Here is a 26,875-nt window from a genome sequence, read left to right on the forward strand (position 1 = left end):
TTTATTAATAATAAATAAGGCAAGTCACCCTGTTCCAAACTGATTGTGCTATATCTTGCATTGTTTTTTTTTTTTTTTTTTCTTTTTTGCAGAATGCCATTTGCTAAAAGTTTCAAGTCATGCCCAATGACTGATTTATTGTTTTCTTCACAGGAGGAGGGGAGAAGCATTAGGTACCTGGTACCCAGCAAAAGCCCTAATGGCAGAGTTATCAGTGAAATTCCTCATAGTGACAAAGGGCTAGATGAGGGGTTCCTTGCTGGTACAACCAGGTCACAAGCCTAAGAAGGCTTGACGGGTATGGCTGGCTCCCTCCCCAGGGCCTGCTCTGTTTCCGATCTGGGCTTGGCTGGCCAGGCTGTGCTCCTTCCCCTGGCTCTCTGCAGGACCTCAGGCTCCAGGAATTTGGACCGAGTGGTAGAGACATCGCCGACAGAGACCGCAATTGCCAGCTTCCTCCCTATGCTGTCTTGTGATTCAAAGCAGATTCTGCTCCACTGTTTTAAAAGGGGAGCACGTTAACGCTGGAGACCCACGAGAACAGAAACAAGCAAGGAAACTCTGACAGTCCCATACAAGAGTCCGTGAGTAAACAGCTCATCTGCGGTGAACCACGGCTGGGATGTGGTCATGGGGAGCCCAGGGGCATGAAGGTCTGGTTGCTCTGTCCCTGAGGGAGGTGATAGGAGCTTCAGGAGTCCTGGGAACTGGTCATTTCACAATGACCTTGGGCTGGGACCCTCCACCTCCAAACACACACACAGAAAGACCCCCACGTCCATGCACGTCCCTCCCCTTGAGATGCCAAGTCATCCAGGCACTGCCTTTGTGCTTGCCTACAGGATGGAAGAGTTGAGAAAAAGAGGATACTCTTCCACGTGGGGCCTTTATCTGAAATAAACACCTTTGAGTCCAGTGGCTTTACATGCAAATTTCTCATCCTCAAGTGACTTTGGACTGGGCCTCTCTCACACCAATCCTGTCTGACACCAAAGTCAGACAACTTAGCAGAAACTGCTGCAGGCTGTCTGTGTAGCACAGTCACTGAAAACACTTTTTGCTTTACCTTCTTTCCTTTGCATTAATTTCCAACTAATGCACTCTCTTCCTCGAAGGGGTATATTTCTGTAGTAGGAGTTATATTTGTATCATTCTACTCTCTGTGAAAGTGTTCTTTTTTATGAGAATAATTCACATCACAAGAATTCTGATATCCTAGGTACAATGAGCTTATGGCTCGATATTTTAATGTGCATTTATATTCCCAATATTTCATGTACCACCCATAGGAGACCAGGACTGGAGTCATGGGCCTCTTTCTATCCTCATGTTTTCTTAAATGAGCCACTGAGCTCTCTAAACCTCATCATCTCTATATTTACAATATAATAACAGCTACCTTGTAAGATTGTTGTAATGATTAACTGAGAAAATATACTAAATCCTTTTTAACATAGTATATTCTTTGTTGTTACTATTATTAATGATAGACATGGCCCACCTATAAGCTAGCTAAGTACCAAGAAAACTGAGTAGGATGTACTTCTTACATTTATTTTCCAACATAATGGTTTGCTTCTGGTCTGACCAGAGCTTTACCCAAGGTCACACATGTAGTAAGTGACAGAGCAGGCCTAAAATCCAGGCTTTCCAACTCACAGTTTGGTTTCTCAGTATTTCCAATGCAGACACAACAGGATACAGTGAAGCGTCCGGTGCGAGTGGACAGGGGTGGGTAACAAGCCAGCTAAGTGACCATCACCCTCAGCCTGTCCCAGCGCCCGATGCCTGCTTCTCTGTAGGATGGACCGGCTCTTGCCTCACTTGCATCTCTTCCCTCCACTGCAGGAACCATGAGGTCTGTCCTGCTCGCTCTCTTCCTCCTTCATGCCTACCCCCCTGGAGGAGCCAGCGACCTCCCTGAGGACCTGACGTTGCTGAGGACGGAGCTCGCGCTTCGCCTCTACCGGATCGTGGCCACGGACGGCAACCGAACCAACCTGGTCCTTTCCCCCGCCGGCGCGTTCATCCCTCTGGAGCTCCTGCAGTTCGGAGCCCAGGGGAACACCCGGAGGCAGCTGGTCCAGGCCCTGGGGTACACCGTCCACGGTAAGCGGGCCGCTGCTCCCCCTACTCTGCTGCCCACGCCCACTGCCCTGCTCACACTTACCCTCCTCCCGTTCAGGCTGCCCCCAGGGGGCAGGCAGAGAAGGTTGCCCACGGGCAAGTGCGCAGCAGAAGGCACTCAAACTCTGCATCGTTACTCCAGATGATGTTTAACGTTCCCTCTACTCTAGGTTTGGTGGCAATTTCTCAGTTGCATTTCACAAGCCCTTTCATAGTGCTTACTAGGTGTCAGGATGTGCTTGAAGCACTTTACAAATATAATTTAATTCATTGTCCCAACAACCCTATTGAGGTAGGTAATTATCTCATCAAACCTATTTTAGAGATGAGCCTAGTTAGGCACAGAGAGTACAAGCAACTTGCCCAAGGTCACACAGCTAGGAAGCAGCAGAGTTGGGACTCAAACCCAGGCTGTCTGGCTTCAGAGCTCGCGCTGTTGACCAACCTGCTTTCATAAATCTGTGACTTCAAGGCAGGGCCATACCTACTAACATAATTCTATGATTATGGGCTTCAGAACAGCTCTGTCAGTGGCGGCAAGAGCCTCATGAATGCCAGGTCAGCCACGCCTGGCCCACACTCAGGGCCTGGTAAAGCCTGGCCTTGGTCCCAACCTCCCAACTCCATACAAACACAGACACTCGTGCACACAGCTTTTTCCTCTCTTAGAATAAGATGCCAGTAAAAAAGGATGGGAGCTACAATTGTATAAATTAATACTTTTTAGAAAGCGCAGGAACTAATACCAAGACAGTCATGGCAAGAGCTTCCTTTGAGTTGGAATCTTGAGTTGGCAAGTAGAGGTGAGCCCTTCAAACATCAGGCCACGAGGCACCAGCTGTGCGTCCTGTCCCCCTCCATCCGCACCCTGTCCTTTGCCAAAACAATTCTTGTGGGCCCGCTGGCCAACAGACAAATGTGTTTTCTCTCTGGGGATAAGTGAAGACAAACATAAATTATCAAGCTGCATTTTCTTCAGCAAGTATATCACGGAAATGCGCGTATCCATGGAGCCACTCTTGGATCGCCACGTTAGATTCAGTGCAACACAACCCATCAGGTGCTTTTGAGCTCCTGCCGCGTGGGCTGGTATTATGCCAGGAATTTAGCAGCCAGGTATGTAAGGAAACCGCTGAACACAAAAGCTCAGTCTCATAGGAACGATGCGCATAGAAACACATTCTAACACAAGGCGGCGAGTGTACTCATTTGAAATAAGTCAGTACAGGGGAGGGAATGATGTATTCCACGGGCAGATCAGGAAGGCTCCCCAGAAAACATGACACCTGAGTTAGGTTATGAAGAATAAATAGGGATATGAAAGAATATGAAAGAGGGGCGGGCATTTCAGTCTTGAAACAGATTCTCCCAGAAGTCAGGGTTACGGGGAAAGTGAGAAATGCAAGTTCAGTTACCCTGCAGAGAAAGAGAACTGATGACAGTCAATTCTTTGTTTACAGGGACAACCATGGTACCTGGTTAACCAAATATGATGATTAACAGGGTTTCCATAGAGCCCATTCAAGAATTACCAAACTTCCAGAATTGCTTAACGGTCAGACTCTGTGGAACATAATCCCACCTTTTTTTTTCTTACTCATAAATGGCTTCATTATCTTATGGAGCCATGGTTAATTATTCCAAACAGGAATGTGCTGCTTACAGAGCTCTAGTTAATAGAATACCCCTGGATTTTTGTTTGCCACAAAATTGCTCAGAGAATCAGCTGCGTGCTGACTGAAAAACAACCTGCCACTGCCCACCACCCCTGCCCTGGCCCAGCCTTTCTCTTACAAGTGGGTGCAGACCAGCAACATGAACCCACAGTCCAGGGGCTTGAGGCATTGCTCCCGTCTGATCAACAGAGATCCATCCAAGTTCACAGTGGGACCCATGGGCCCTGTCTTCTCGCTGACATCCAGCCAACAGGTGACCACCAGCAGCTTTGCCAGGATCCCCACCTGCTGGTGCTAAAGCACAGCACGAGTTTCAGAACAGGCACCAGTGATATCCCCCAAAATACCTTTGTTTTCGCCGCATGAAACACACGATTTCCCAATGGTCCAAGTTCAAGGAATTCCCATTGCTTTTCCAGGTAAATTAATAAAGAACGCTTTACAGCTTTCTATTCATCACAAGAATGATGCTGGGAACAGAGGCCTCAGAGATGGAGGTAGCCTGGCCCCTGGGAAAGAATCTTGTTTGATGATGCACATGGACTCACTTTTACAGTTGTTATGTCATTTGGTCCTTAGAGAAATCATATGCGATCGCTAGGCCTCCTGAAGTCCCCATTTTACAAATGAGACAAGTGGTTAATGATTTGGTAAGACTCAGCTCACCCAACAGGCAAGTGGATTCCAGTTCCAGATTTTCTGACTCCAGTCCTATGTTCTTTCCTCAACCCTTTAACCCCACTGTCAACCACTGAGCAGTTGCAGAAACATAGCTAAGCACCTTACCTTCTTGATTTTTCACCAGACTCATCTTCATCACTCTCTCAGCTCAACCAAACCCTTTGCACATCATCCGAAACTTAACCCTCTTTAATCAGCATTACAAATTGCCAACTGAGAATTTTATATACATTAATCTTACAATCCAGAACCCCTCCCCCTGCCCCTGGATTCAGCGTCACATTCAAGATGTTCTGTTCAGCTAATGTATTGAGAAGGAAGGCTCTTTCCAAGCTGGTGTCTCAAATGAGTTAAAAGGCTGGTCTGCAGCGGGACTCAGGAAAATACCATTTCTTCTAGCACTTTCCTGCCACTCTGCGCCATCCCAGGGACCCTCCCTTCAGACCCTCCACCCTCCCCACTGCATTCCTGATCTACCGCAGCCCCCTGGTTTCCCTCCTTCTCCCTCACCATTCTGTTAGAGCCACGCAGCCCCTCCAGCAGGAAGGACAGCTTTGTAGGAGGGGAGGCAGAGGAGACAGGAATTGAGACAGCAGTTTCAAGGGCTGGGGCCGAGGGGGGAGCCGTTTGTCACCACTCATGTCAGTCCCTTTTGCCCCATTACAGACAAGACCTAGGAAACGCAGCAAAACTGGAGGCTTCGTGAGGCTCTCCCGAGCAGAGGAGCAGACTGTTCCCAGCCCACCTGTCCTTCACCAGAGGGTGGGAGTTGGGGGGTGACGCCGGGTTACACTGAGCAAGTTTATTAATTTGCCTGAGCCCCGGCTCCCTCATCTATACATGGGATCATAATTGCACTTAATTCACAGGGTTGTAGAAAGGGTTAACCATGATCATGCATGTAGAGCATTTAACAGAGTGTGAACACTGTCAACCTTCAGTATCTTTTATTCTGACGCTGTCTGTTCATTCCGGCAGCATCTAGAAAAGCACTTCCAATGTGCTAATGGTAGGGACAAAGCAGGCTCAGGTGGAGACAAGATTTCTCAAGCCTCTTGACTCTGCTAATTGGAAGTGCCTGGCTAGAAGGACAGCTGGTCCTCTGGGCCAGAGAGGGTGAGAGGACAGAGAACTCTGTGACCATCCCCTGAGGTCACGTGACACTGAGAACCACAGAAATGTCTCTGTTCTCCCCTGCAGACAGTCTACATTCTACAGGGACATGATTGCATAAGTACTTACGACCTTCCTCAGTAGAGGAAAACCTGATGGGAATTTTTTTTCATTCATGGCTTTTCTCATTAAAAGAAAAAGCAAGCACTTGAGGAGCAGCACAGTTGTCGACTCCAAGAAGCAGCTTTGGTAGTGAAAGTTCTGTGGAGCAGAATCTGCCCACAACCCCGTTCTGCAGCCTGGTGGCTGGGGACCCTGGGCGGCGTATATTCTGTGTCCCCAGAAGGACTCTGGCCGGCACGTCAGGGGTAGGGGGTCTGCTGCTGCCTCTTGGCCTGGCCTCTGTGACATGAAGGATGAGACACAGTGTGGACGGACCCCCAAGCCAAGACAGAGAGTCACTCTACCTGGCGCCCTGGGAGAGCCAGTAGGGGCAGGGTGGGGCAGGAATAGGGCGCAAAGCCTGGGTGTCACGGGGGAGACTTGTGGGCAGCCACTGGGCCATGCCTAAGACGAAGGGGAGGCCAGGAGGACAAGGGAAGGGCCGTGTTCCAGAGGCAGCCTGCCTGGGAAGGGGTCCTGACTGCTGGAAAAGCCCAGCCTGCACGTCTCAGGAAGGTACTCAACTGTGTCCTGACTCAGCAGCAGGCGAGAGGCCTAGCTCCAGCTCCAGATGCCCAGGGCTGGGGGGAAGAGACCCGCAGTTGTGAACAATAGCATGAAAAGGAAATCTACTATTGACTATGGAGAGAAGGAGGCAATCTCCTGTGTAAGTAGTGAATAACCAGAAGCCCAGCTGCCCTCAGGAAGGTGGAAACCATCGACTTTCTCAAATGCCTATTATTTCCTCAACATTCTTGCAGGTTCTCGCTGACATGAATAATAACGGGCTGTCTGCTGGGGCTCAGGGGGATGAGGGAATGTAGCATTGGGCTACATTTCTGACTCAAGGTGTTTAGGAAGCATAGTCTCTGAGAGGTTGGTAGTGTTTTTCTATCTGACTTAATCCCAGGCTGATTTCTTTCAAATCTAGCATGGTTTCTTCCCCCTCAACTATTTTTTTTTTTGCGGTACGCTGGCCTCTCACTGTTGTGGCCTCTCCCGCTGTGGAGCACAGGCTCCGGACGCGCAGGCTCAGCGGCCATGCATGGCTCACCAGCCCAGCCGCTCCGCGGCATGTGGGATCCTCCCAGACCGGGGCACGAACCCATGTCCCCTGCATCGGCAGGCGGACTCTCAACCACTGAGCCACCAGAGAAGCCCTCTTCCCCCTCAACTTTTAATCTGTGGATCCAGGCTAATTCCTGAGCAACTTAGCTATGACTTTACCAATTTGACTGTCTATGGTGGATGAACTGTGGGAAATAAGAGTGGAGCCTCTGGGGTCCCATTCCCATGCAACGTGCAAGCAGAGCTGGGGCTAACTCCTCTCTTACACTCACCATTTTGATTGATCCCAACATCTTTTTTGCAGACCCAAGGGTCAGAGAGTGGCTTCGAGCTGTTTATGCTGCGCTACCCAGCGCCGGCCCTGGCGCCAAGCTGGAGCTGACCTGCACCCTCTACGTGCACACGGGGATGCCACTCGCCCCCTGCTTCGTGGAGCAGGTCTCCCGGTGGGCCAACAGCAGCCTGGAGGCAGCCAACCTCAGGGAGCCCAATGGTACCACCATCCTGGCCAACGGATGGGCCCCCAGGCAGACCACAGGTAAAGGAAAACCGTCCACCTTGATGAGGCTAAAGGCGGAGGGCTGAAGAGACAGGTCTCCCCTGTTACTCATCAGAAGCCAGGCGACAGGTACTCAGGCCACCCTCAATTGCAGCAGAAGCTTCTCCTGTTGGAAGATCCTACCCTTGAGTGAAGCAAGGCTCACTTTTGGTCCCATTCTGCCCCTCCCCCCCCCCCAGAGACAGAGGCACAAACGCAGGCACACCCAGAAGGGCGCTCTTCAGAGCCTCCCACCCCCAGCCGAGCCCTGCAGGCTTTGTTCCATGCAATGCCCGCCAGGTGTGTTCCCACTGAGCTCTGTTCTCATCGACAGCTAACTCCCTTCATAGCAAGATGCAGTAGGAGCCCCAAAAGTGGTATCTTGGGAATTTAGCTTAAGGAAATACTTGTATGTAATAAGACGTTTAGCCCAGTATTATCAAAGAAAAAGACTGATAAATAACCTACCTGTCCAGCAATTAGGGATGATTCAATAGCACCTACATATCATGCAGCTGTAATTACCATCAAAGATGATGAACATCATTAACATCTACTGAGTGCTCAGTTTATTTAGCTAGCACCCTTCTAAGTGCTCCGTGCCTATTAGCTCAGTTCCCCCTCACAGTAATCCTAAGATCTAAGTGCTATTATTGTCCCCATTTTACAAACGGAGAAACTGAGGCACAGAGAATTGTGCCTGCTGCCCTGCACCCGCAGAGCCAGGATTCTAACCCAGGCAGTCTGGCTCCAGCATCCTTGATGATTACAAATGTTACACAGAAATAGGGAGAACGTTGAAGACCCAGCGTTTAAAAGACAGAACAGGGAATACGTACTTTACGAATTGAGAACAATATGTTTGCCGGCAGGAGTGCAGAGTTAAAATGCAGACGTTAAGATCTTTATTGATGAGGAGGTTTCCTCTCTTTCAGTTTTCTCCAACGTTTCACAATGTCTTTCAATTTACTTAAAAACGTTTAACTCCCTATTGCAGCTGTTGTGCTTCCGGGAGACGCAAGGACACGGTTTGCTGCTATCAACCCCGCGGGCAGGGGTCGGTGCGGCGCCGGGGAATGGATGGTCCTCCGAGAAAGACGGGTAGTTGGTGCCCCGAGACCGGGGCCAGGCTGCTTGGGTTCAAATCCAAGGTCTCCGTCTTGGGTAACTGGGCGGATGGTGACTTTGTAGCTCACAAGTATGAGACCTTGGACAGCCTATCTGAGTCGTGGTGCCCCATCTTTAAAACTGCGGATAACGGGGCTTCCCTGGTGGCGCAGTGGTTGAGAGTCCGCCTGCCGATGCAGGGGACACGGGTTCGTACCCCGGTCCAGGAAGATCCCACATGCCGCGGAGCGGCTGGGCCCGTGAGCCATGGCCGCTGAGCCTGCACGTCCGGAGCCTGTGCTCCGCAACGGGAGAGGCCACAACAGTGAGAGGCCTGCGCGCGTACCGAAAAACAAAACAAAACAAAACAAAACCCCTGGGGATAACAATAGAGCTGGCAGGGGGAGTTGGGGAGCGTTTGCTAAGCACTGAAAACAGAGCCTAGCGCAAAGTGTGTGTTTAGTAAACGAATAACGAGCTGGAGCAACGTGACGAGTGGCCAGCCCGCTCCGGAATTTCAAGCCCATGCCCTGGACGTTGTTGTGTAAACAAAGGCTCTGCCAGGCATGAGGCCCAGCAGCATTTGGGGCCATGGGGGTGGGGGGTAGAGGTGACACTGTGCAGCGTCTCCCATCACAGCGCCCAGTCCCTCCCAGGGGGCTGTCTGAGCTGCGCAGGCCTCGCGCTTCCTGGGAAACGGTCCCAGCCGGAATACAGCTGGAACAAGCCAGGGCATCCCAAGCTGTTCGGAAAAAAATTAAAGCATGGTCTCCAACCACAGCTCGTTACAAACACTACAGTTCCACAACTAAGTACTAAAAAGCAAGCTACAAACCCAACTTCGGGGATGCCTCAGCACCCGGGAGGGTGTGCACGCAGGCGTCAGCATCGCAGCGGTGCTCCGCTCTCTGCTTGCAGGTGAGCGTCCCGGGGGCTCCACCTGGGAGCAAGGCGGCGGCGGCGTGGAGTCCGCACAGCTGGTGCTGGTGAGCACCGTGTCCTTCCAGAGTGCCTGGCGGCACCGATTCTCCTTCTCGGGCACTCAGCTCCTGCCTTTCACCTGTGCCCAGGACGTCGTCCTCCAGGTCCCCATGATGTACCAAACGGCCGAGGTCAACTACGGTGAGCCGCGAGAGCCCGGGAGGGAGCCGTGAGGGCAGGAGGGGAGACCAGGGCTTCGCTCTGAAAGGATAGGGCTGAGCATCACTGCGATACCCTCAGCTGTGCGGGGCCCACGGAGGAAGGACAGACCAGGGAGCCGGAGACTGTCAGGATAGTGAGGGGGCACACGGGGAAGAGAAACCAGATTTCATGCCTGGCCTTTCCTTCCGCGCTGAGTAAAGGGGGGACTTAGTGTGAAACCAAGAATGTCTGGGCAAATCCCTTCCCCTGGCAGTCACTCCCGTAAAATGAACACCGGCCTCAGTGTTCAGTGCTGAGAAAGGATGGAAGGTTGAGAGTCCAGTCTAGAAGGTTCTGGAGAGCATGTCCACCCGAAAGTGCCACTGGCCTGAAATACCAGGGTTCTCTGCCTGCCTACCCTGCCCACTGTCACTCATCCCCCTCGCGGTGGAGGTACGCCAGGCTGCCCCCCATCCCAGCAGACTAGTGAGTGCTGTGGATGCTCCGGTGGGGCCCCAACGAGGCCAGGGAGGGATGGACCCCGCTGCCCATCCCCCACCGCCCTGCCCCCTACACACCTCCTCTCCCCTGCACCCCGCCAAACCCTGGTCTGCAGGCTCAGCTCCCTCTGGCTTGTGGGACTAATTATGTTGTTATTCACTAATTAAGCCAGTGAGACTTGAATCAGTGTTTTAGGAACTTTGGTGTTTAGAAAACTTGCTGTCCCCTGACATTAAGGCCCAGGCCTCCCCGTCCTCCCAGGGAAGGGATCAGGCCTGGAGCTCCACCCAAGACCGGGGCTGCCACAGACTGCCAGGTCCCCCCAGCCCAGCTGGATGCTGCATGTTACTTGCCCATCTTGCCCTGTCACTGAGTCTGGCCACTGTCTCTGCATTCACCAGCAACCCTTGCCGGGTCTTCTGATCTCTGGCCATCTGGGTCTGCTGCCACCATCCCATCACACGCTTCTGAAATCAGGCTCTGCCCAACGGCCTGGACTTGTCCTCAGCCAGCCATTGCCATTGCCCACAAGCTCCCAGCTGTCCATCCTGAGACCTACAGGGTACAAATTACATCAAGTCAGATCCAGCCTGGACTCCTGTTTCGTTAGGCCTGGGCAGTGCTTTCGAAATTGAGAAATTTCCCGTGACATCTGGGTTTAGAGCTTTTGTCGAAAGATAGGAAAATCTGGCACAAAGAGCCTGGGTCCTGACATGGCAACAACAAGCCAGGATTGGACTGGCTGCCCCTTTAAGACAGGCTCTCCCGTGTGCCATCCTCCCCACCCTGCCCAGCCGCTGCTGGCCCTGGGGCTCAAGCCCCATGAGAATATCTTAGAGATGTTCTAGGTCTTAGGAGTAGAAAAGATGGCCACAGCTACCCACAGTCTTCGGCCTCAAACTGCTCCCTGAGGCAGAGGTGGACACTGTGTTTGTTAATAAAATGCATTGTTTCCACTTCTGTGAGCTGGCCCTTCCCAGGGTCTGGCACTGTTAGGTTCCCTGGGCTCCTGGGACAGAACTAACCCCCCATCCGCTGAATCCCCAGGCCAGTTCCAGGACCCCGCGGGCCATCAGGTAGGGGTGCTCGAGCTGCCATACCTGGGAAATGTGGCCAGTCTCCTCCTGTTGCTGCCGAGAGACAGAGACACGCCACTGAGCCACATTGAGCCTCACCTCACAGCCAGCATCCTCCACATCTGGACCTCCAGCCTGAAGAGAGCCAGGATGGACGTGCTCCTGCCCAGGTGAGCAGCTGCGTTGTCATGACGGGGGGCTCTGCAGCCTGCTTCAGTCAGCCGGACCTGGAACTCAGGCGGCCTGACTCGAGGGTCTGTACAGTCACCTTGGAGGCATGTGCCCTAAATCTTATCACATCCTAAGAGTATACAAACATCATTTTCAAAACCAAAGAGGCAAGATCGCTTATGCAGTTGAGCAAATACAGATATAATTCTGATCTGAAGGCAAATTAAAGCATACGAATTCAAGACTTTAAGTCCTTGTGCTGAAAGGTTTATTCTTTCTAAATAAAGGTGAGCCTTTCTTTAAGAAAACCCAGTGGGTACCAATACAAAACCCCAAGAGGTCAAAAAGTTAAATGATGGTGCTGGATTTTGCTTCTGCCAAACAAAACCTATTTGCAAACCTCATTACTTTACAAAGGATTCCTCAACGAACATCTTTAAGTGATAAGCTTCTCCGGTACATTTGAAATCAGAGTAAATGCGTAATTAATTTGTACACCAGCATCAAGCAAGAAAAGTATCCGAGGGCTCATTTGAAGCATGTGGATTCTTCGTGTGCCTTCCCACTGGCCGCCTTGGGCTCCTCCACTGACCAGGCTGTCAGCAGCGCTGAGCCAGAGGCCTTGGCAGTGGTCCCTCGAGGAGTTAAAAATAAGTCCAGGCACTGGAACAAAAACACACAGAGACCCAGTGAGTGAAGGGCCAAGGTCTAAAGTGGGATCCGGCATAGCGAGGGCAGAAGGTGAACTAAACTCTAAGACAAAGCCTATCTCTCCAAGCGAAATATTTAGACCCCAAATCAAAGTCCAAAGGCTGGCTATTTCAACAGATCTCTCTGGCATGGAGCAGAAGCAGCCCTGATCTTTCTGTTATGTTTGAGAGAAGCTCAGCAAAGGAGGAAGAGCGTTCAAGGCTAAAAGTGGAGAGAAAATGCAGCCAGGTGCAGGAATTTGCTACAGTCTTTTTGAGCGTATGAGGCAGATGGCTGGCCTTGTCCTGGAGCAGCTGGTGTAAGGAAGAGGCCCCAGGGAGGTGCCTAGCTCCACTGCGAACTCTTCACTGGTGCTGAATCTGCCTTTAGAACTTGCAAACCCTTGAGGAATGATCCTAAAAAACTTTGGAGGACAGAGAAGGGACAGGAAGGCAGAGGTCATAGTAACCCAAGTATTGCTTCACACTTGACCTCATCCAGATTAAAAAAAATAATAATAATCTCCCTAAGACTGTCTGCTGTCTGAGAAGGATAGAAGATTTTAGGGAAATAAAACTCCCCTTCCCTTTTAGGGCTATTTCACAAGCAAAACTAACCAAGTTTTAAAAAACTAGCTTTAAGCCCTTTAGGGAATAAAGAAAGAAGTAAAAACTATTTTAGGTCTAGATTTGGGTACGAAACTTTGGACCATGGTAGACGCAAGTCAGCTTTTGGGCAAGAATTTTCCTCTAGTTCCACAAATCATTGATTCATCACTTAGTATGACCTGCTCTAAAGTCAGCCTGCATATTTTACTTAGCAAGAGCAAAAACTAGGGCACTCTGTGGGTAGCCAGGCAAAAATTGTATGGCAATGACGTGAGCCTTCCGGTTAAACACCACCAAGCAGTGCTTCAGTAGACTCTGGATGAATTATGATATCTACCTTCCAAAGTAAACTTTTATTTATAAAGAAATAAAATGGAATATATAAGGACTGTCAGTCTTCATTAGGAACATCATCATACCAAAAGAATAATCAAGAAAACCCACCAGAAAGACTGATTATGTCAAATATATATTTGCTTAATGAGTAAAACACTTGGTTTTTAGGTCAACAAAGTGGGAAGCCAAACAATGAGCATTTTTTTCTTATGTTAGACATGATATGTGCATTTTCTTAAACCCACCAGATCTCATATATCCCAAATGAGCTTGCCCTTCCTTCAAGGAGCTGCTGATCATCGTCATGGGCATTTTGTGCTTTTCTGAGGGTGTTTTCTTTCTTCCTTTTTAAATTGAGAGATCATTCACATACCATAAAACCCATTCTTTTAAACGGATTTACAATTAAAGTGTACAATGCAGAGGTTGTTAGTATATTTGCAAAGTTGCGCAACCATCACCACTATCTAATTCCAGAACATCGTCATCACCTCAAAAAGAGACTCCACACCCTTTAGCAGTCACTCGCATCCCCCTCGCCCCAGCCCTAGGCAATCTACTTTCTCTCTCTGTGGATTTGTCTTTTCTGGACATTTCATGTAAATGAAATTTTGCAATACATGGCCTTTCGTGTCTGGCTTTTTTCACTTGGCATAATGTCTTCAAGGTTCATTCTTGTAGCCTGTGTCAGTACTTCATTCTTTTTTTTTTTTTTTTTTATAAATTTATTTATTTATTTATTTTGGGCTGCGTTGGGTCTTCTTTTCTGTGCGAGGGCTTTCTCTAGTTGCGGCGAGGGGGGTCCACTCTTCATTGCGGTGCGCGGGCCTCTCACTGTCGCGGCCTCTCTTGTTGCGGAGCACAGGCTCCAGATGCGCAGGCTCAGTAGCTGTGGTGCACGGGCTTAGTTGTTCCGCGGCATGTGGGATCTTCCCAGACCAGGGCTTGAACCCGTGTCCCCTGCATTGGCAGGCAGATTCACCACTGCGCCACCAGGGAAGCCCTTAAGAAATTTCTTTTTTTTTTTTTTTTTTTTTTGTGGTACGCGGGCCTCTCACCGTTGTGGCCTCTCCTGTTGCAGAGCACAGGCTCCAGACGCGCAGGCTCAGCGGCCATGGCTCACAGGCCCAGCCGCTCCGCGGCATGTGGGATCTTCCCGAACCGGGGCACGAACCCGTGTCCCCTGCATCGGCAGGCGGACTCCCAACCACTGCGCCACCAGGGAAGCCGCAGTACTTCATTCTATTTTATGGCCAAGTAATATTTCATTGTGTGGATATACTACATTTTATTTACTCATTCATCCACGTATAGACATTTAGGTGCCGAGACACTTTTTGGCTTGTTTCTGTTTTTTGGCTGCCACAAACATTTGTGCACGTTTTTGTGGCTATAGATTTTCAATTATTTTGGGTATATACCCTAGGAATGGAATTACCGGGTCATGTGTTAGCTCTACACTTTACAGTTTGAGGAACTACTAGACAGTTTTCTAAGTAGCTGCACCATTTTGCACTCCCACTAGCAATGTATGAGGGTTCCAGGTTCTCCATATTCTTGTCAACACTTGCTATTGTCCTTTTTTTCCCTAAGACCCTCTTCATGTTTAATGGGTACAGAGTTTCAGTTTGCGATGATGAGAAAGTTCTGGAGTGGATACTGGTGATGATTGGACAACAATGTGATTGTGCTTAACACCACTGAATGATACACTTAACATTGTTAAAATGGTAAATTTTATATAATGTACATTTTACCATAATTTTTTTAAAGGCCCCTCTTTATGGAGGCAAGGGAGATAGGGAAAGGGCAAAGACTGCCTTCCCAAATTGTGGATTAAAAAGTAGGGATGTTATAAAGCTTGCACTCAGGAACTGTGTCGTTATTCTTAGTTACATTAGTCAGGATGCGTTCACCTCCTCTGCCCTTCAGCAATGCCCTCCTCTGTGCTTTGGCCTCCTCCTCAGGCTGGGGGCAAGTCACTGCAGCCTGGGTGACCTCACAACTGTGTGTGACAACAGCTGTAGGGGGAATCCCCTGTCTTTTTGATTAGAGCCATTATGGCATGTGAAGTGGTCTCTCAGTCTGACTTTCATTTATATTTCCCTAAAGACTACTAATGTCAACAATGTTTTCATGTGCTTGTTGGCCATTTATATATCTTTTTTGGAGAAACATCTGTTTGAATTCTTCGTTCATTTTTAAATCGGTTATGTGTCTTTTTATTGTTGAGTTACAATAGTTCTTTCTATATTCTAGATACTAGCTCCTTATTGGATACATGATTTGTAAATATTTTCTTCCATTTTGTGGGTTGTTGTCTTTTCACTTTCATAATGGTGTCCTGTGAAGCACAAATGTTTTTATTTTGATAAAGTTTAATCTATTTTTGTTGTTGTTTCTTGTGGGTTTTTTTGGTGTCATACCTAAGAAACCATTGCTTAACCAAGGTCACATAGATCTGTGTCTATGTTTTCTCTAAGAGTTTTCTAGTTTTCACTCTTATATTTAGGTCTTTGATCCATTTCGAATTAATTTTGGGTATGGGATGAAGTAGAGGTCCAACATCATCCTTTGCATGTGGCTTTCCAGTTGTTTCAGAGCCATTTATCGAAAAGCGTATTCTTTCTTCCCATTGAATTTTCTTGGCACCCTTGTCAAAATCAATTGGCCATAAGTGTATAGGTTTATTTCTAGACTTTCAATTTTATTCCATAGGCACAAATATCTATACTTTTGCCAGTACCACACACACTCTTGACTGATTACTATAGCTTTTTAATATGTTTAGAAATCAGCAAGTGTGAGTCCTTCAACTTTGTTTTTCTTTTTTAAGATTGTTTTGGCTATTCTGGGTCCCATGCATTTCCATATGAATTTTAGGATCAGCTTATCAGTTTCTGCCAAATAAACAGATAGAATCTGGTAAGGATTTTGTTGAATCTATAGATTAATTTGGGGAATAATTTCTTTATAAAAACATTAGGAGTTTTAACCCATGAACACAAGATGTGTTTCATTTTATTTAGATTTTCTTTAGTTTTTTCCAACAATGTTTTGTAGTTTTCAGTGTACAAGTCTTGCACTTCTTTCATTAAATTTATTTCTAAGTACTTTATTTCTTTTTGATGCTATTTTAAATGGGATTTCATTTTCAGATTGTTCATTGCTAGTATAAAGAAACACAGCCTGATTTTTGTATCTTGATCTTGTATCCTGCCACTTAGATGAACTCACCTATTAGTTCTAATAGTTTTTTCTGTGTGTGTGTGTGTGTGTGTGTGTGTGTGTGTGTGTATTCCTTAGGATTTTCTATATACAAGACCAAGTCACCTGTGAATAGATAGACCTTTACTTCTTTCTTCTGATTCTGGATGCATTTGCTTGCTTTTTCTTGCATAAGCGCCACGCACATCCTTCAGTACAATGTTAAATAGAAGTGGTGAACATCCTTATCTTGTTCCTGATCTAGGGGGAAAGCATTCAGTCTTTCACCGTTAAGGATGATGCTAGCTGTGGGAGTTTTATAAATGCCCATTTTGAGGCTGAAGAAGTTCCCTTCTATCCCAAGTTTGTTGAGTGGTTTTTGATTTTATGAAAGAATTCTAGATTTTGTCAAATGCTTTTTCTGCATCTCTTGAAATGATCACGTGGCCCTTGTCCATTATTTCATTAATATGGTGTTTTACCTTGATTGATTGTCATATGTTGAACCCACCTTGCATTTCTGGGATAAATCCCACTTGCTCATGGGGGATTTATATGTTGCTGGATTCAATTTACTAGTATTCTGTTGAGGATTTTTACATCTATATTCAAAAAGGACACTGGTCTGTCGTTTTCTTGTGATATCCTTGTCTGGTTTTGGTAAAGGGTGTTTTTTTTTAACTCAGGATATTTTTGTAGCATTTCTTCTGGACTGGCCTTCGTAGCCATACAAAAAACAAATCACTGTTGTCTTTCATAGTCATACCTCGCTTTTACTGTTGTCTTTAGTTACTAAACGTGATATTACCCAGTTTTATCACCTACCATAACCACCATACTTGGCTTCAAATGTGCCTTAGCTCTTTCTCAATATCACTGCAAAACAATAAAACCACAGTGGTAACAATGAAGTGCATGAGCTGCACTGGGCATTGTTCTGAAGACTTTACAAGGACTGTTTTATTTAATCTTCACAAAGCTAAGAACTAAGCACTAGTTTTAGGCTCGTTTCACAAGCAAGGAAACTGAGGCAAAGAGAGGCAAAGTAACTTGCCCTGGGTCCCTCAGGTAGTAAGAGGCTGAGCCAGCTATCAGACCCCGGCACTGGATTCCCAAGTTCATGTTCTTAACCACTGTGTTTCAACATTGAGAGTTCTCAAAAGAATGCAGTTTAAGGAAGAAAGTTTCAGAAAAGGTGATCCAAAACTTTTTTGAGAAATATCATCATACTTAGAGAAAGCTTGTGCCTGTTTTTGAAACTATTGAACAGATTCAAAGCTCACATATACGAGAAAATCTGATTCCTTTGTTTAAAATATTGGTTACATTGTCTTGTATGGCAGTGAAGAACTTTGATATTGTGCAGTATTTTTATTCTCCTACAAGTTCTGCATGGTTTATAGAAACGACCATCTAAATTCCATTTTGAACTTTTTTATTCTCAAAGAAAAATAATGTCAGCCGTAGTTTTAAAGGCTCCTTCAGCGTTAAAGTTTTAAATGCCTTGCCCTTGAAGAAACATGAGGAAGTTGGCATGCTGATTCTTCCCGCTCTCGGGACTTGCTAGGAAAACCAAAGACCCACGCTGCACACAGCAAACATGAAAATATGTTGTATCAAAGATAAACACATTAAGTGAGACACTCTATCAATTGGCAGTTAGTCAACAACTTCTTTTCTGCACCTACTGTGTGTGAGAAGCCACCCGGGATGCGAGGTAGTGAAGTGTAGACGCCAAGAGCACAGGTTCTGTGCTCAGCCGCATCTGAGTTGAGCTCCACCATGTACTCAGGACGTCCTCTTGGGCAAGCTTCTTAAACTCTTTAAGCCTCAGTTTTCTCATCTGTAAAATGAGGATAATAATAACACAGTTACGTGAAGATAAAATGAGAGTATGCACATAAAGTACTTGCTGTAGTGCCTAGCACACAGTAAGCACTCATTAAACATTAATTATTATGAGGAACTAGGCTCTCTTCTCAAATAGTTTACAGTATCATAAATAACAGTAACAGGAAGCAGAATGTTCTATATATCAGAAGAGTAGAACAAACAAAGTGTTTAAAGGGGCCTTAAGAACTGACCGTTACAAAACAGCTGGGGAAGAGGAGGGGTAACAACTGATCTGAGCTTAGAGGAAAGGTCTCAGGGGAGACCTGGAAAAAACAGCAGAAGCAAAGGTCCAGAGTTGGGAGAGAGTGCTGTGTGGTCAGTTTAGTCAGGGGGTCGGGGGTCTGGGAAGGAGCAATGACAGATGAAGCTGGAAATGAGCCTGACTTTCAAGTGAGGGGGTTTGGTTGTCATGTGATGTGTATGAAAGTCCACTGAGTGAGAATTTTAAGTGAAAGTGGATGGTTTGTTTTTGTTTTTTAGGTTTAGGATCCAAAATCATTTCAACTTGAAAAACATTTTATATTCCTGGGGAGTTACCGATCTCTTCGACCCACTCAAAGCTAACTTGAAAGGAATTTCAGGTAACACCAGTTCTTCTTCCAAGCTTATTAGCATTGTGTTTGGGGCAGTTTCTAATCAGTAATCATGCACTGATTAAGGGATTCTCATCTACAGAGCCTTCAGAGGTAAACAGCCAGAGGTAACATCATTTAAAAGAATTTAAAAAGTGCTTTGCTTTACATAAGAATTTGTTGCTTCAGATAACAGATTTGGGTTGGACTTTGTTGAGGAGGGGGTGTTTCTTGAGACGACCTCTAAGCACGGTTTTCAGATGCCATCTTCCGAGTAAAGTCAGTGACCACTGGACACAATACAACTCCCCTCCTCTGCCTGGCATGACTAGGAGATGCCAGAGACATTGGTGCAACAGAGCCCTTCGTTCTGACCTCCTGCTGTCCTGATGGCCTCACGGTCACTCTGTTTCTACCTTCCCTCCCTCCCTTCCTGTACCTCTCTGTCCTCTTCTAATGAGCTAACCTCGGAACTTACCCTCATCCATCCAACTTCCTTTCTTCAAATTACTCATCCAGCTACAGCCTTGCCTTAAAATGTCCTCCCTCCCAGAGTCTATATTCAATTTCTTGGCTTGTAGTAGACAAGCTACTCCTAATCAATAGGATCTGTATTCACGTATGGTCTGACAGACTCACATCTAACGTTAAAAGAGAGTGGAATGCCAGAACCTTATCTTCCAGAATCCTCTCAGGAGACCACTGGCTAAACTATTGCCAACTCCAAAGGCTCAGGTTCCTTTCTGCTCTGGATGGTACATTATCTATACAAAGATGACACTGGGGCAGGCATAGCCATTGGCCTTGATGTTTTCCTTGCCTGATGAGCTTGTGAAATCTCTGTTTTGAATGCTAGAACCTCATAGCACAGATAAGTTTTCTAAAGGCTTGCTCAGGTTTCTTTAAGCAATCACAGAAAAACATGGGAGTTTGGTCCACAAGAGAAGGCTCAGCTTGGGCATTAGATGTGACCAGTTAGACTACATGGCACATCAAATAAAACGCAGGAGGAAGGATCTATTCTAGATTGTTTGTAATCCACCAGCTCTGAACTCATTGCTGAAACAAAGAGATAAGCAAGGTGATAGTCCAGTTTGGCTACAGTGCCCCAACAATGCTTGGCACACAGTGGATATCCAGTAAATACTGTTGACTTTGTTGAATGACTCTACCAGAAATTTTGCCTGGTGACACAGACATAATCTAGCACTGCCAGGAAAAGAGAAAGATTAGAGCAAAAGGATGAGAAGCAAGGAAGGAGCAAGGGATGAAGAACTTGAGTGCACTGTCTTTAATAACCTGCAGAATCCAATCACAGTATCTTTTTGTGGCTCTGGAGCTCAGCTATGGCATTCCTGTTTTGATCATCCTAGTTCAAAACTTTGGGGCTGTTCTAACCTTTTCTTCCACACCACTACATTCAAGTAATCACTGTGATTCACTGCTCCTTCCTGGTTCTCAAACCTCTCTGACTTTATGTCTTAGAAGTGCATCCTAAAATGCAGTCAGTTCTGTGTCCTCAAACAGGACTGAGCGCAACCCACATCGTGCAGTTCCCCTATTGGTAAAGACTTCTGAGGCCCATAGCTCCTTTGATAAGATCTAACAAGCAGCTTAGCTTTAAAAAGAACCTTTTAAAATACCTAACCTCTTGTTTTATAATGCAATTAAAGCCTACTTATATTTGCTCCAATCAGCAGAAATATAGGCTCATGGATCTGGCTTGTTAAATAACTATCAAGCAGTTACCATGCACCAAGTGGGAAGCTTGCATGCATGTTTCCTACAGATAAAACACATCCACCTTACGATCTTCTCCCATAAAATTTTGTTCCTCTAATGCAGGGGTCACCAAATGATGGCCCACCACCTCTTTTTATAAATAAAGTTTTATTGAAACACAGCCACTCCCATTCATTTACAAATCATCCGTGGTTGCTTTCCTGCTATAATGGCAGAATTGAGATGTTGCAACAGATGCCACATGGTCTGCAATGGCTAAAATATTTAATATCTGGCCTTTTACAGATAGAGTTTGCCAACTAAAATATTGCTTTCCAATGCTGTTCTTTAAACATAATCAAAAGACGAGTCACTTCTGTGCCCAAGTAAGCTGTTGACTTAATTCTGGAGACATGGCCACTGAATCTCACTAACAAATCGTCGTATCATGCCTGAATGGGGTATCCACCACCCACCTCACATCTTACTTGTGGAAATGAAATTCCTTATCATATAGCAAAGCAGCATTAGAGAGCTTGTCAGAGAGTAAATGATCAGAAAATGCTGGCCTCCCATCTTACAATTAACAAAGGGTTGCAAACAGTTTTGTGCTGTTGATGGAAACTAAACAACCACAGGGAACATTTGGCTTTTTCTTTCCATTTGGTTCCAAAGCCCAGTATCATTTTACTCAAGTTCCCCTGCTCCGTTTAAAAGTCACTCATCTCTCCTTTCATGGCATCAGATCCTTTTTTGGCTGCATGATGAACTTGCTTGATATCATTTCAAGGCCCAACTGAGACCAGGGTATAATTTTCCTCCCCAGACAACCTTGACACTACATGTTATGAAGCTTTTAAGAATAATTCCAGTTTCATTTACACTAAAGACATCAGCTAGAGATACCCTTTTCGAGCAATCCCACTTCCTATAGGATCATCAGGCTTTGATACCAACCCATGCTTCCTAATCCAAGAAATACTCCTTGTGCACCAACTTGAAACTTTGAAGAAACTGTCTTATTCTTGACTTTTGTAAGTGAATAGTTTTCAATCTCTGCTCATGAAGAAGTACAAGTTCCCTTTTACTATGATGTGAATGAGGAAACCACCCACAGTTGTTTGGTTGTGTACTGAAGTTAACTTATGCCATACCAGATGACTGGGCAGAGCTGCAGTAGGTCATCAAGATGGCAACATAGGTCATTCCCGACTTCAGTCCCTTTCTCAAGAAGACCAACTAGCAACCATCCATAGACAAGTCACCATTGTGGAAATGCCCCCACCAGGAGGTGAGGCTGAAGCACCCCTCTGAAACACAGAGACTGAGAAGGACCACATTAGAAAGGTAAGAGGAGTGGCTACACTCTGACCACATCACCCCTCCTCCAGGCTGACACAGCACTAGATCTATGGTTTCTCCAGTGGGAAAAGAGAGCCCAAGGTAGACATTCAATGTTGCAGGACACATCCTGGTAGGCCCTCTCAGGTCTCTGATCTCAGAGGATCAGATAAGAGATGGAGAAGAGGGGCAAAGCTTACAGCAATCGGTACTCAAACCTTATTAGACCATATTGCAGTGGCACCTGAGCAAAGACCCCAGCCAGCAGCAGTGCCCATCTGCAGAGCCAAGCCAGTGGCCCCATCTGGCCAGAGGGCTCAGTTGGCAGTTCTGTGATCTGGGTCTCCAGTCAAAGGGCCATACTCCCAACCCACCCAGGCAGGAAAGCAAATTCACAGCCCAAACCAACTGCCAAGCATAGCCTCAAGTCCTGCTCATCCAGGAAGCCTGGCCAAAGAACCCAGATAGCCAGGAAGCCTATCCTACAGCCCTGCTTGGGCAAAGAGCCAAGCCAGATGGCCTGCCCAACTGTTGAGCATAGCCCCTGACACCATACAACCAGGAAGACTGATTGGTGACTCTGGACGCCCTTGGAGCCCAACCCATGGTACCACCAAGCCAGATCCCGGCCTGTCACTGCACCTGGCACAGAGCCCAGCCAACAGCACCACCCAGTTGGAAAATACAGCCTGAGACCCCCACCTGACCAGGAATGATTGCAGAGCCCATCCCATAACTGCCCAATCATGGCATCCAATCAGTGCACCATCCTGCCAGGGAACAGAGCCTGAAACCTCACCCAACCAGAGGTGATTACAGAGCTAGTGGCCCAACCCAACCATAAAACATAGCCAGAAGCCCCACCTGAACAGGGAGCCCCTGCAGTGGCCCCACTTGAACGCACAGTCCAGCCAGCAGACCCACCCAACCAAGTAACCCAGCCAGCAGCAACCCCTGCAACCTCAGAGCATATGCAGTAGCCTTGCTCAAACAGAGACCCTGAGAGAGAGCCTTACTCGCCCACGACTGCTACCAGCTGACTGGTGAAGGTCTTTCCCTGCCAAAGCAAACCTGTGAAGTCTGGAAGAGGAGACTGCTTACTTAAATACATAGATATTAATGCAAGGAATGAAGGATCATGAAGAATCAGAAAAACATGATACCACCAAAAGAAACAAATAAAGCTCCAATAACTACCCTAAAAAAATGGCGATCTGTTAACTGTCTAACAAAGAACTCTGAGTAATCCTCTTAAAGAAGTTCAGTAAACTACAAGAATGCACAGACAAACAAAATTAGGAAAACAGAGCACAAATAAGTAACAAGTTCAACAAAGAAACAGAAACCATCAAACAAAACAAAACAGAAATCCTAAAGCGTAAGAATATAATGACTGCACTGAAGATTAAGAGAGCTTCAACAGCAGACTTAACCAAGCAGAGGAAAAAAAATTGGTGAACTAGAAGATATATCATTTGAAATTATCTAGTCAGAGGAGCAAAAAGAAAAAAAGAGTGAAGAAAGTCTATGGGAGCTGGGGACATCCATCAAAAGAAACAATATATACATTATGGGAATCCCAGGAGGAGAAGAGAAAGAGAAAGGGATAGAAAGTCTATTTAAAGCAATATTGGCTGAAAACTTCCCAAACTTGGAACAATAAATGGGCATCCAGGTTCATGAGGGCCCAATGACCCCAAATAGGTTGAGGATGAAAAGGGCTACACTAAAACACATTATAATTAAATTGCCAAAAGACAAAGAATTTTGAAAGCAGTGAGAGAGAAGAAACAAGTTACATACGAGGGAACCCCCATAAGACAATCAGTGGGTTTCTCAACAGAAACTTTGCAGGCCAGGAGAGAGTGGGATGACACATTCAAAATATTGAAAGAAAAAACTGTTAACCAAGAATACTATACTGACAAAGCTGTCCTTCACATATGAAGAGACAAAGACTTTCCCAAGCAAACAAAAGCTGAGGGAATTCATCACCAATAGACCTGTCTTACAAGATATGCTAAAGGACATTCTTCCAGCTAAAATAAAAGAATGCCAATTAACATTGTAAAAATGTATGAATGTGTAAAAATCACTGGTAATAGTAAATATATCATCAAAATCAGATTCTCTAATATTGTAATGGTGGTATATAATTAGACAGAACTAATCAATAAATTCAGTAAAGTTGTAACATACAAAGTCAACATACAAATATGAGTTGTTTTTTATACACTAACAATGAACTATCTGAAAAAGAGATAAAATAATCCCATTTACAATTGCATCAAAAACAGTAAAGTACGTAGGAATAAATTTAACCAAGGGGATGAAAAATCTCTACACTGAAAACTACAACACATTGATGAAAGAAATTGAAGAAGATACCAATAAATGAAAAGACATCCTGTGTTCATGGATTGGAAGAATTAATGTTGTTAAAATGTCTATACTACCCAGACCAATCCTCAGATTCAATGCAATCCCTATCAAAATTCCAGTGTTTTTCATAGAAACAGAAAAAAAACAATCCTAAAATTTGTATGGAACCACAAAAGACCCAGAATAGCCAAAGTAATCCTGAGAAAGAACAAAGATGAAGGTGTCACATGTCCTGATTTCAAACTATATTACAAAGCTATAATAATTGAAACAGTACGGTACTGGCATTAAAAACAGACAAACAAGTGGACCAGAATTGAGACCCCAGAAATAAACCCATGCGTATGGAGTCAACTAATATTTGACAGGGAAGCCAAGAATACTCAGTGGGGAAAAGATAGTCTCTTCAGTAAATGGTGTTAGGAAAACAGGATATTCACATGCAAAAGAATGAAACTGGACCCCTATCTTACACCACTCACAAAAATTAACTCAAAATGGATGTCTGAAACCATAAAACTCCTAGAAGAAAACATAGTAGAAAACTCCTTGAAATTGGTCTTGGCAATTATTTTTTGGATATGACACCAAAAGCACAAACACCAAAAGCAAAATTAAACAAATGAAACTACATCAAACTAAAAGCTTCTTCACAGCAAAAGAAATAACTCACAAAATGAAAAGGCAACATATTGAATGGGAGAAAATACTTGCAAACTACATATCCGTTAAGGAGTTAATATCCAAAATGTCTAAGGAACTCATAGAACTCAATAGCAAATCATCATCATCATCCAATTTAAAAATGGGTAGAGGATCTGAATAGACATTTTTCCAAAAAGACACACAAATGGCCAACAGGTACATGAAAATGTGCTCAACATCGCTAATCATTAGGGAAATGCACATCAAAACAATGAGGTATCACCTCACATCTGTGAGAACGGCTGTTATCAGAAAGATAAGAAATAGCAAGTGTTGGGAATTCCCTGGTGGTCCAGTGGTTAGGACTCCACGTTTTCACTGCTGAGGGCGCAGGTTCGATCCCTGGCCAGGGAACTTAAGATCCCACAAGCTGTGTGGCACAGGCAAAAAAAGAAAAAAAATAGCAAGTGTTGGTAAGGACGTGGAGAAAAGGGATCCCTTGTGCACTGTTGGTAGGAATGTAAATTGGTGCAGCCACTACGGAAAGTAGTCAAATAGAACTATCATATGATCCAGCAATTTCACGTCTGGGTATATATCCAAAGGAAATTAAATCACTGTGTCACAGAGATATCTGCACCCTCATGTTCATAGTAGCATTATTTATAACAGGCAAGACATGGAAAAAAGCTAAGTGTCTATCACCAGGTGAATGGATAAAGGAGTTGCAGTACATACATATGCAATAGAATATTATTCGGTCATTAAAAAGAAAATCCTGCCATTTGCAACATTATAGAAAAACCCTGAGTGCATTATGGTAAGTGAATTAAGTCAGAGAGAGAAAGACAAATACCGTATGATCTCACATATATGTGTAATCTAAAAAACCTAAACTCATAGAATCAGAGTGTACAATTGTGTTTGCCAGGGTGGGGAGAATGGATGAAGGTGGTCAAAGGGTACAGATATAAGATATATTACTTGTGATATATACATACATAAAATATCACACTGTACACCTTAAATGTACACAATGTTACATATGTCAATTACATCTCAACAAAGCTGGGTGGGAGGGTGGGGAGAAAGAAAGACGTGAGGAGTGGGCTGGAGGAGAAGGATGGAGAAAGGAACTAAGCACCTACTTTCAGAGGCCATTTCAGATTCTTTCCAGCACTCACTCTGTATATGCTGGGCTGGGTGCTATGTGACACACACTTGCCATCTACAACTAAGTGACAAGAGGATGAGAAAGATAAACTAGAAGCAAATTCGCAAATTCTGGCAATAACTTTTTCAAAGCCATTAATGTTACCAATAGTAAGTGATAATAACTGGGAAGACAAAAGACACAGCAAATGATAACGTTTGTCCTGCTTTGTGAGAAGCTGAGGATGAAATGTAGGATTACTACTTTATATTTTGCAAATCTTACATTTACACAATGTCATATTATCAAAACTCTTAAGCCTTTTGAAAGTATGGCCAATCACATAAAAAGAATGACAGGCTCCACTCACAAAGGGGAAGGGACACTGTTTTAAGTCATTTGGATGAGATTTGCCAAAGACTCGTTCTGTGCTGTGCCCCAGTGATTCCAAGGACAGCAACCAACATTTCCTTACAAGTGAAATCAGATTAAAGAACATTAAGTCAGTTGTTTTTATGGGAAGATGAAACAAATGTACAGTGTGAGGAGTGTCGAGTATTCATTCGTCCAACATTTACTAAACACATACGTGTACCAAGCATTATTATGCTAGTTGAGCGAAGTAAATATTTAAAACAAATAATACAGCTTCTGCTTTCTGGGAACTAACAATCTAATGAGGAAAGTTGAGATGGAAATACTTATATAAGATGTTATGGAAGAAGGGTAGAGTATGCCAGGGAGGGCAGGAAGAATTTTACCTGTTTGCTTTGGATATTGAAATGTAATATAGGAGCAGAAGAGTTTATTGGGCGGGGGGAAGGCGGCTAGTTTCCCAAAGTATGTTCTGTAGAATGCTAACCTGCTAAATTCGGAGACAGGAGACAGTGTGGGTATTTCCATGGTTAAACACTACATATTACAGCCCTCCTGTGGAGATTCACTATGAACATTAGCAAATTAGCAGCTCTAAGAAGTCCACTA

General features: G+C 45.4%; 1 protein-coding gene across 1 annotated transcript in view; it reads left to right on the forward strand.

The window, feature by feature from the left end:
• Positions 1 to 104: 104 nt before the first annotated feature.
• SERPINE3 (serpin family E member 3) overlaps positions 105 to 26,875 on the forward strand; it is a 33,032-nt gene continuing 6,261 nt past the window's right edge. Inside the window, exons 1-6 of the mRNA XM_067713013.1 lie at positions 105 to 584; positions 1,849 to 2,109; positions 7,132 to 7,365; positions 9,391 to 9,594; positions 11,143 to 11,341; positions 18,557 to 18,657. Coding sequence (XP_067569114.1) covers positions 1,854 to 2,109; positions 7,132 to 7,365; positions 9,391 to 9,594; positions 11,143 to 11,341; positions 18,557 to 18,657 — 994 coding nt within the window. The 5' untranslated portion in view covers positions 105 to 584; positions 1,849 to 1,853. The remainder of the gene's footprint in view (positions 585 to 1,848; positions 2,110 to 7,131; positions 7,366 to 9,390; positions 9,595 to 11,142; positions 11,342 to 18,556; positions 18,658 to 26,875) is intronic.

The sequence above is a fragment of the Pseudorca crassidens genome, chromosome 18, assembly GCF_039906515.1.
Source record: "Pseudorca crassidens isolate mPseCra1 chromosome 18, mPseCra1.hap1, whole genome shotgun sequence".
NCBI classification, from domain to species: Eukaryota; Metazoa; Chordata; class Mammalia; order Artiodactyla; family Delphinidae; genus Pseudorca; species Pseudorca crassidens.